The sequence below is a fragment of the Leptidea sinapis genome, chromosome 38 (genome assembly GCF_905404315.1).
Source record: "Leptidea sinapis chromosome 38, ilLepSina1.1, whole genome shotgun sequence".
NCBI classification, from domain to species: domain Eukaryota; kingdom Metazoa; phylum Arthropoda; class Insecta; order Lepidoptera; family Pieridae; genus Leptidea; species Leptidea sinapis.
This window is the reverse complement of record NC_066302.1, coordinates 1391143-1402177: the sequence shown is the minus strand read 5'-3', so window position 1 is coordinate 1402177 and position 11035 is coordinate 1391143. Positions and strand designations below refer to the sequence as shown.

Here is an 11035-nt window from a genome sequence, read left to right as displayed (position 1 = left end):
TCAGAGTGAAAGTCTTATGACGTATTTGTACGTAGGATACACAGTAGGTACCTATTGAAATTTATATTTTCTTGTTCTATTCAAGGTATAATTTGTATTCTTTGGCTCAGTACGTTTCCAGAAAATGGCTGGGTGGATTGTCGAAGTCTGACACGTATTTTGGGTTATTATCGTAAACATTATGCGAAAACTTTAGTATGACAATTTTTTTGTGACCTAATTTATAGCCTAGATATACAAAGAAGGTTAAAAATGGAGTTTCGTGAGACATTATTAGCAGCTCAGCGAAACCAACAACAAAAGTCGTCTGTTGTAAGTTAAAAGTTTATCTTCGTATATTATTTGCTACTTTTAGAATAGAACATAGACTTATAAGTAATCTGTTTAGTGAATTTAACTATATTGATCGTCATAATTAATTGAAAATCCATTATTCATACTACATAGTTTATTAAAATACCATTGTGAGTGAAACACTTATATACCCTTTGGATTTTGGAAGATACAGTTATAAATAATTTAAAGTACAAGTTAATATTCTAAAAATAAATATAGCTATCAATACGAAACTAAATATTTCCTTAAGTTCTTACAATTATCTATAAACATAAATTCTGTTTGCAGGATAGTTATTACTATAAAGCAAAATTTGATCCCCCTAAAAAAGAACAAAAAGCCAAAGATAGATTGTCAGCGAATATACAAAAGTTTCTTGCTAAGAAAGATGAAGAAGAAAGACAGAAAAGGTTGGAGGCCCAGAGGAAAAGAGAAGAGCTGTTTGCAATGCGAGATCCCAAGGTTAACTGTTAACTATCATGGTCATTTAATCATAATTTTCAAGTTTCATATAAATATTATATTTATATATGTTAAATATTTTGATTAATTTCAGGCATTGCGCAAGATACAAAAGACCTTGAAAGTGATTAAATCTGCAAATAAGTCTGTTATAGCGGATGCTATAGACCGGGACAACACAGCATTTACTCGAGATGGCCCAGACCAGCCAGATCAGGATGACTATGGTTATGAATCACAGGCTGCTGCTGCTATTTATGAGAAAATGATGCAAAAATACAGCAAATTACCAGATGAACCAAAATTTCCTTCACAAGGTGAGGTGTAAACATCAAATTATATGTTATAAGTAGTTAATTCTATGTTAGTCCTATATTGATTTTACTTCTGTCCTTATAGGCTGGTCTTTCCTTGAATTGTCCTAGCTGTATATAATTATATTATTTTTTATATTATAGCCATGGGGATTGTTCCAAAGAGCTGTTTGACCTGAATCCTGCTGCTGAATTCCACCTTTACAACAACACTCCCCAAATTGGGATAGCAACCCTATCTGGATGTCTGGTTTTCGACTACAGTGTGGTTTTTCATGACCTTTCTTCTACATACAACCAAGCTGTGAGATGAGGTTCCACATGTGGTGTTTACAGGATGACATATATGACACTGGTTTCTTGTCCTCATAGTATTTTTCCATGTAAATATTGCATAGTTGTTAAATTTTCATTATATTTGATACTTCAGATTACAGAATGTGGCCAATCACAACTGTGCTTATGTTGTGAATTGTGATAAGCCATTATACCTTTGTGAATTTGAAATTTCTTGAATATCTGGGTAACCATAAGTATGTAAATCTTATTATTATTATATGTTTTACTGATCTTTAGTTTTTTCAGGGACAGATTCACATTTCAATAGCCAACTGGAGGCCTTTTATTAGGAAATTTCCCTTTTTTTTTTCTTGTGCAGAATGTCTTGTCTTTAATTAACTATGTGCAGACCCAAATATTTTACATATTAAAATATGTATATTTTTATTGAAAATAGGATTTTAAATCACTTATTGGATGTTAAAAATAACCACCTATTTTAAAAAGAAATGCCTCAGACCTGAGAGTAATAGGCTGAGTGAACTCTGAGGGCTTCTAATTTTCTTAATAAAATTTTGTTACAATAATATTTCTTAACTATATAGCCTGAGGGCAGTTATTCTATAGATAAGTTATCTCTAAACCAGTGAACAATGTCAGATGGAACATTATTTCTGTCATCATAATTCTGTTTTATAAATGTTTAATATGTTCAATCTGTATTGTTCCTACACCCAGGGCTATCAGTACTGGGCAATGATCTGACACTAAATATTTACAGTATCAGGACGGAATACTATTTATAGACTATAATAAATATTTGAGATATTGTCCTATAGAGAAAACAAGTAGATATGTAAATAGGATGATTAATCTGTGAATATTTATTATATTATATTAAGCACAAAGATGGTATTGACATTGGCAACCAATGTCTCTCTCTTATGTTTAATTTATATAATAATAAATTATTTATGACAAATAATGTATTATTAAATATATTTATGTTTTTTCTATTAAGATGATACATAAAAAACTACATTACTTGACACTGTGAATTAAAGTCAAGGACACTTAGCATGTGGAAATATCACAACTAAACTAAACACTTCTTTGTATTTTTTCCTGTCATTGTTACTTTCCAAGATCTTCAAGACATGAGGATGATGTTATCAGCAAATTTAAGTAGTTAAGTTTTTGCTTCATTAATGATCGAACCCAGATCTTGGTCTGGAAAGATTTATAGTTTAAAGATTTAAGCTTAGAACACCTAAGGTGACAGTCATTCATTATCATTAAATTCCTGTATCCCCTAGCTGGAGCAAAGGGCATCCCCAGTGCATCTCCATCGGTCCTGAGCATCTCTCTTAATTTCACTCCAGGTCTCTCTGATGTCTTTCGCTTCGTCAATGACAGTCCGCCGCTAGGTTTGGTTTGGACGGCCACGTGTGCGTTTTCCTTGAGGGTTCCAGTCTAGGGCTTGCCTCGTCATATGGTTGGTATCCCTCCGGAGTATGTGGCTTGAAATTTTGTCGGGCCAGTGAATTTTCGAAGCCGGGCCAAGGATTTTTCGAAGGCATCGGTTAACGAAAATCTGAAGTTGATGAGAGATGCGCTTGGTGACCTTCCACGTCTCACACCCATACATCAATACGGTCTTCACGTTGGATCGGAATATTTTGAGCTTAACTCTCAGTGTCAGTCTCCGTGATTGCCATACGGATCGGAGCCGTGCGAAGGTTGCTCGTGCTTGGGTGGTCCGTGAAGTGATATCCTCTTCAGTCCCTCCAGTCTCGGACACGCAGCTCCCGGGATAAGAAAATTTGTGGATTTTGTTCCACTCCCTCTGCGCCAATGAGCAACGCACCTGAACTCGTTGCGCCGCACCTCATTTCTTGAGTCTTCCTTATATTCAGTTTAAGTACCGCCTTCGATGCTTCCTCGAGAGCGACAAGAAAATGAAGAGGTGAAAGAAAGCACCCTTGTTGTAGACCCGCATGTACCACTATTTCATCCGGGACGAGCCCGTTATGTGTCACTTTACAAGCATAGTTGTATAGAGCTTTAGTGATATTTATCATTTTTTGGGGACGCCAATTTCTCGTAGGCGAGACCATATACCGGTCCACCTCAACGTGTCGAAGGCTTTTTCAAAATTCACGAATGTAAGGTAAATTTCTCTTTGCCATTCTGATGTCTGGTGACAAAGGGGACGGTGGGTGGCCTTAATTAGCAATTTAGTTTGATACAACTTTTGTTTCTCTGATGTATATTATTATGATAATAGACTTCATTGACCCGTTTCTGTTCCAGACTTGACTGTAACAACGGTAGACTGGTTTGGTTCATACTATCAATTGTTTTTGACTATTATTAATTTTATCTTTCAGGTAATTCTATTAATAAAGATTTGAATGGTACCAGGGAAAGAGTGAAACACGCCCTTCGTCATGAAGATGATCCAGTACCACACAAACGAAAACGTCGTTCCGAAAATAATGGTAGGTAGTCATTAATTATCTTTATAAAAAGATGTCTATTCACTGTGCAGTAGCTGTAAAGGAACTATTATACTTACGTAGATATACTTTGAATTTGCGCAATCAATCATAGGATATAGTTTGAGTACATTGTATTTGAAAGTAAAAATACTTTCAGAAAGAGAAACCAGTCCGTTACAAAAGTATGAACCAGAAAAAGAAAGAGATAAGAAACCGGATAAACCAAAAAATCGTAAACCAGCTCCTCCGCCACTTGACTTCAATGAACTTTTGAAGTTGGCTGAACAAAAGAAACGAGAGCCTGTCGATGTAGTGAATAAAAAAGCCATAGCCGAGCCTGAGCCAGACAGATTAATGACTAAAAAACAGAAAAGGGAACACGAAGAAGAGATGGCGCGACGACAACGACGCCAGGAAAGAATAGACGCAGAGAAAGCCGGTGGCCGAAAAAGCGTGAATGGTATGTTTTTTTTCTCACTGAAATTTGTAATTGCTATTTGCAACACTTTTAACATAGAATTCTTTTATTGAATTTTGTAATTTATCAACTGTTTAAATTTTATATTAATCAAATTTACAGTAAATAAGGAAAAGCCTGTGGATAAGGAATATAAGCGAGAGGTGCCAAGTGGTTTTGGTCGAATCCCAAAAATTGGTGCGCAACCTTCTAACAAACAGGAAAAAAGTACTGTAGAAAGGGAAAGATCTGAAAAACAACAATTTGATAAGCAACGAATTGAAAAGATGCAAAGAGAAAAAGAAACAGCAAGAGTGGAAAAGAATAAAACTGACAGTGACAAAGAAAAAATAGATAAATTGAAAGCAGAGCGAGACAGAATTGACAGAGAAATGGAGAGACTTAATAGAGAACGGGAAAAATTAGACAAAAATAAAGTTAAATTAGAAAGCACGATAGAGAAAAATAGATTAGAAAAAGTAGATAGAACAAAACTGAATAAAGAAGATGCCTTAAAACAAGACTTTAAAAAAAATATAGGTATAAAGACTCAAAATACATACAGGATAGATAAAAATTCAAATGAAAGAAATGTTTTGCCACAGAAATCTGATAAACTTACTAATGGTCACAGTACAAAAGGAAAGCCAGTGCCAAAAAATAAGGATGATTTCGATAGAGAAAGAATGATGAGGGAAAAGCTAGCATTAGCAAAACGTAGAGCGTTAATTGATGCTCAGAGGTCTAATGGACATGTTAGAAATGATAAAAATAAACAAATGCCTGACACAAGTAGGAGTAATGCTAAAATCAGTGATGATAAAAGAAGTGGCCCTAGTAATTCTAAGCAGCCTGGAGCTAGTAAGCCAGCCATCAGTAATAACTTTGATTTTGATAAACATGTCAATGCACTAAAGAATGGAAAGAAATTGCCGCCGGGTGCCATGAAAAAACGACCACATCCAGATGACCTCAAAAAGAAACCAAAACGTGAGTTAAAAAATTGTTAAATATTTGAATTATTACTTGTTTCACTTTGATACAAATATGAGTTTATTTAAAACATGAAAGTGACTATATTTTGTAGTCATTTTAAAATTATTTCAAAAATCTTTTGCTTAAGATATTATTTTTGTGTAATAAATAACTTTCTTACTTACTTATCTTTCAACTTTAAAAACTTACTATAATATTTAGTATTTACTAGTAGTTGCCCTTTACATTCGCAACTAAAGGTTTTATCTCAATAAAATGTTTAATATGAGAATAATCATTAACAAAGAGATTTGTCATACTTAAACATGCAACTATTATTATTATTATTAAGTTGACATCACATTACGCACGGACGCACGCCAAGAAGGGAAGATATTAGTTAAATTAATTTCACACTTTCTGTTTAGTGATCACAATGTTTACAAGTTGAAAAAAAGTATTCAAAACTAAAACAGATGTAAAGAAAAAAGATGGTTAGATCACCAATAACATCACCGCCAAATTCATAGATGATTTTTTTTGATGCAGCAGCACTACAAAACAAATAAAAATATTTCGCTTACTTTACATACTCTTCTTATTTTTTTTTAAATTTCAGGACGCATGGTTGATTCTGATTCGGAGTACGATTCAGAAATGGACGACTTCATAGATGATGGCGAAGAGGAACTCGATTATTCTTCAGCAATCAAAGAAATATTTGGCTACGACAAGTCCAAGTAAGCTCGTTTTTATAAATTATATCTATATATATTCTTCAACAGAATCTAAGATATTTTGAGGAATAAATTGTATTTACTCTGTTTAATGTAAGTCTCAAAGTTTCCACACTAAATGTTAGCGCGCACTGCGGCAGAATCCCATGCGTTTATTTTTCCGCGGAATCAAAAATTTGTGAAGTATTCTTCTTTCACTTTTCCAAAAAGCCGACAACGCTCCAGCATTGCAAGTTTCAACGGTTCATTCCTCCAAATTCAAATATTATATATATATATATGACATAAATCAAAAAAAACTTAAACACATAAAGTATGGACACTGGATTGTGGGGCCATAAAAAAAACCGTGTGAGTTAAAAGCACCATCTTTATGATATGAAATCCAGCGCACTGCACCAGAAAACTGAAACACACCGGGACTGTAGTGCTCTGTGCTCGAACACGCACCGTGTTCGAGGCTGGGGTAAATTATAAATATATAAAGCTGATAATTATTAATACGAAGGCTGCACTAAAAGTATCGGGAATGGAATATTTCCACTGTTCCTGGCATATTAAAATCTTTTTAATTGAAAACTTAAAAATCGAATACCATTTAATTATTTAAAAAAAGATTCTCGGTCTTGTCACAAGGTCTTTTTAAACTTGTTTAGTCGTTGAGAAAATGGAATTGACTCGAGAAAATTCTAGAGCGATGATTTATTATGATTATCGAACTGGTTTAACACAAAAACAGTGTGTTGACCGGATGATTTCTGAATTTGGTGATGAAGTCTCATCCAAAACCACAATTTATCTCAGTGATGATCCCCGTCAAGGTCGTCCAAAAACTGAAGTCAAACTGTCAGTCAGTCAAAGCTGTTACTTGGTGTGTCAGAACTCTCGAAAGATTCCACGCAGGGTCCTCAAATGCTGTATACAACATCGTATCAGGTGACGAATCCTGAATATACGCGTACGAACCCGAAACAAAAAACCAGTCACGAGTTTGGGTGTTCGAAAATGAGTTAAAGCCAACAAAAATTGTTCGTTCACGGAGTGTTGCAAAAAAAAATGGTGGCCACGTTTGTCTCCAAAACCGGCCATGTTGCGACTATTCCTCTTGAGGGACAAATAACTGTTAATGCAGAATGGTATGCTAGCATTTGTTTGCCACAGGTCGTTTCTGAACTCCGTAAAGAGATCTGAAACCGCCGCATCATCCTCCATCACGACAATGCGAGTTCTCACACCGCGCACAGAACAAAAGGGTTTTTAGAGCAAGAAAACATAGAATTATTAGACCATCCGCCGTACAGCCCCGACCTAAGCCCTAATGATTTCTATACTTTCCCTAAAATAAAGAATAAATCGCGTGGTCAGAGATTTTCATCACCTGAAGAAGCTGTGGACGCCACAAAACGGCCATTTTGGAGACCCCAACTTCCGAATGGAATGGTTGCTTCAATGATTGGTTCCATCGTATGGAAAAATGTGTCATATTTCGTGGAGAATACTTCGAAAAGCAATAAATACAGTTTTATATAGTAATGTTGTGTCACTTCCTTGATTCCTGATACTTTTAGTGCAGCCCTCGTATTAGATACTACAATGGACTAAACTAATATGGTGGCATTAGATTGGGATTCGACAGTCGCGCCCGGTACGATTTACGAATGTTAACTAACTCAAGTTAATATATTGAAATATAATAAAAAATATACACATCAGCAAATCATATTGTATTGTGTCACTTACATTGAAATCTCTGTACAATTTAACTATACACTGGGAATATGTCGTCACCTCACCTGGTTTTAGTAATCCATAAATTCTTATCAATTTGCCAAATGTTTTTATTCTCATTATGTAGTAACCAAACATTTTTTGAATGCCTTAAATAAAGAAAAACCCTTCATAAGACTCATTGCTCTTAATGGATGTTTCCAAAAATGCTTGCGGTCCGTTTTTTTTGCTTTTAAATACTTAGTAAGCCGCTTTATCTATGGTATGTTTACAATCATTTAATAAATCAATTGCATTTTGTATATCAAACAAAATCTTATTTAAAATTAATAATGTTAAAGACGCTCAAACATTGCATCAACAGTCATTTCAGTATTCGATTACAACAACAAGGATATTGGGAAATTAGTGATTTTCATACAAAAATATTGAAATATAAACTTGTTACAAAATTTCATCGAAGTCCATTACGCGGGTTTTGGAGTCCATTATGGCTGAAAATTGTGTCATGGATTATATGATATAATTAATATTATTTTCACCCTGTTTTTTTTTCAGATATCGAGACATTGACGACGATGACGACCCAGCAATGGAGTCCAATTTTGCCCAACAGCAAAGGGAAGAGTATATTAGCAAGAAGTTAGGTAAGTAATATTTGAGTAAAATATAATATTAAACAAAAATTTTAATTCTAAAATCACAAACCAAAATAATTAATTGCATTAATTTTTATAATTCTTAAGCTCTATTTTATAAATCTCTCAAAGTAAACTAATTAAAACCTCTGTATTGATTTATGATTTCATTATTTTTGTTATCTTTAAAACTTTAACCAGTCCAGTAAAACTACCTTAAAGGCTTAGATAATTTGTACGCCTAGGACTCTAGATAGAGCCTGTTGTTGCTAGACAACCGATGAAAACAGGCCAGGTTTATTACTTAAGTGCGCGTGATAAGCTACGTCTTACACTCGCGTCACTTGTATATCATTTTGTGTTAGTGTGCGTTTGCGCATTGCTCAAAATAGAGTTGAACTATCAATAGCAGTGTTCACAGCTGTCACAGTCTAATTAATCTTGTTTCAATCTTTAGCACCGATCCTACCATGAAAATTAGAAAAAAAAACACTCTAAGCTTGGTGGTCTATTTTAGCCTGACATTAGCAAACTTGTGGTATACCTTCCACAGAAGCCAGACTAGGAAGAACAGAATAAAGGCATAGAAGGCATTTATTTTCACAAAATTATTTTTGAAGTCACTTCTAATACTACTACCCTTTCGGAAACAAATGGCGCTCTGAGACAGAAGAAGCGGCGCAAGAAACTCTTTTTGCACTCTTTTTTATAATAGAATCTAGAGTAAAAATGTTCTAAGCTTTAAACAATATAAATATAATGGATAATGTTAATTGTTATGGTTCCTGTCTATTGTTATTTCATTTCCACTTCAAGACTTTCATGTAAGCGGTATGGATTTCATTACTGTATGGCTCTTCAACTCCAGAACACCTGATCTCTTTTATCACTGTGTGAATATGATTAACCAAATTAAATTTCCAGGTATCATGGAAGATTTGGAAGACATGCGTTTAGAAGCCATGGAGAAGAAGAAAAAAGGAAAACGGAGAATTTCGGATGATTGAGAAACCACACTGTTATTTAATATTAACGGACCAAACAAAGCTATTAATATATATAGTATTATATTATATTGTTTTGTACTGCTTGTGTTTTATGTGCATATAATGTATAAACTTAATTTAAGTAGTTTAATGCTGTTTTGTTATGAGTTGATTTAGTTTTGCACAAAACATATTTTCAGAATATAATTTAGGATTTTTTTTTATAGCAATATAACAAAAATTTAACAATTTATTTAAAGTATTAGTTATAACATCACAGATATATAATATGTAACTACTGGAAAGTGAATGATAAATCAAATCAAAATCACTTTATTCATGTAGGTCACAGAAATGAAACTTATGTATGTCAATAAAAATAATTTTCTTATTGAATCTACAGCTTTACAAAGTGTAAAGGGTTGAGCTAATGAGAAGAAGTAGCAAGAAACTCATTGCCACTCTTGTATGTCAAGATTACATTTCCATCGATTTACAAATCATTTCAATTACAATATAATATGTAAAATGATGCAAAAAACATACTAATACAAACATGATAAGAAATGTCATTATAACAAAATAAATGATTTTTAAAAACCCTTCTAATTACACACGTTAAAAATAAAATACTATTTATGTAGCAAAGACTTACAATATATGTCTGTCTAGCCTTTCCATTCCGGGAAACTGATCACGCGCGCTATGCCTCAGATCGGCGTGATTATGGCGCGCGCGCACCGTTCTGTTAATGCGTATTATTTTACGTGTATTAATAGATTGCTTATAATTAGGATGATTTGAGTAAATGTATCTGAAAGCTATTGAAATAAGCTATAAGACTATGCAAAATAAACTATCTTATAAACAAAATAAGGTTCAGAACTTGGTCAGGGAATAGTGTGGCGTACGGCACAGTCGGTTTTGGTGTATCTGAAAAATATAGTGCCTTGGGGCACTGCCGTTTTCGGAAGGCTAGTATAGACAATTAAAGTATGCAAGAGAAAAGAAAATCTCTAACGGAGGTACATCAAGATAGTAATAGAAAGAGAATTTATTGTTATTGATTTTTATTGGCAACTCGTAAACAGTTAACCACACTTGGCATTAACTTCTTAGTATTTTTGAATATTAAACTAGCTAACTAACACTTTTTTCTCCAGGAGGTGGAATTAGTTCATCTAAAAATCAGTTTAGTTAGTAATACATGTTGTATTATGATTACAAAGTTAAGTGAAGTCTATATGAGTATATATCAATAGTGACATTTATCTACTAATCTTTGATATTAAGTTATTGTTTTTGTTTATTTTAGTAATGAAATAATTATATACTTATGTTTTTGTGATATGAAATCAAATTAAGGTTAATTGCTCAAGGTCATTCTCACTAAATAGTTGTCAATTTTTGGGCAGATGGGCAGATCATTAATTATTGTCCTCTTGTAAGTATTGAAGTGTACCAATTGTGGGTTAAAGTGATTGTTCCATTGTCTACTCTCAGTTTCTATTAAATTTTATAGGTTTAGGAGGACCCAACTCTGATAGTAAACATGCTAATTCTCTGGCAAAAAAACAGTTTTCATAAAGAAAAAAAAATCCATAACCGGTTATTTATCAATG

At 33.6% G+C, this 11035-nt stretch overlaps 1 protein-coding gene across 1 annotated transcript; it reads left to right on the top strand.

Moving 5' to 3' along the window:
• Positions 1 to 40: 40 nt before the first annotated feature.
• LOC126975892 (protein SPT2 homolog) lies at positions 41 to 9467 on the top strand. Its single transcript, XM_050823998.1, has 9 exons — positions 41 to 312; positions 625 to 798; positions 893 to 1115; positions 3782 to 3892; positions 4050 to 4352; positions 4473 to 5339; positions 5944 to 6064; positions 8348 to 8436; positions 9352 to 9467. Exons 1-9 carry the CDS (start codon positions 253 to 255, stop codon positions 9432 to 9434), a joined length of 2031 nt encoding a protein of 676 aa, XP_050679955.1. The 5' UTR covers positions 41 to 252; the 3' UTR covers positions 9435 to 9467.
• Positions 9468 to 11035: the final 1568 nt, after the last annotated feature.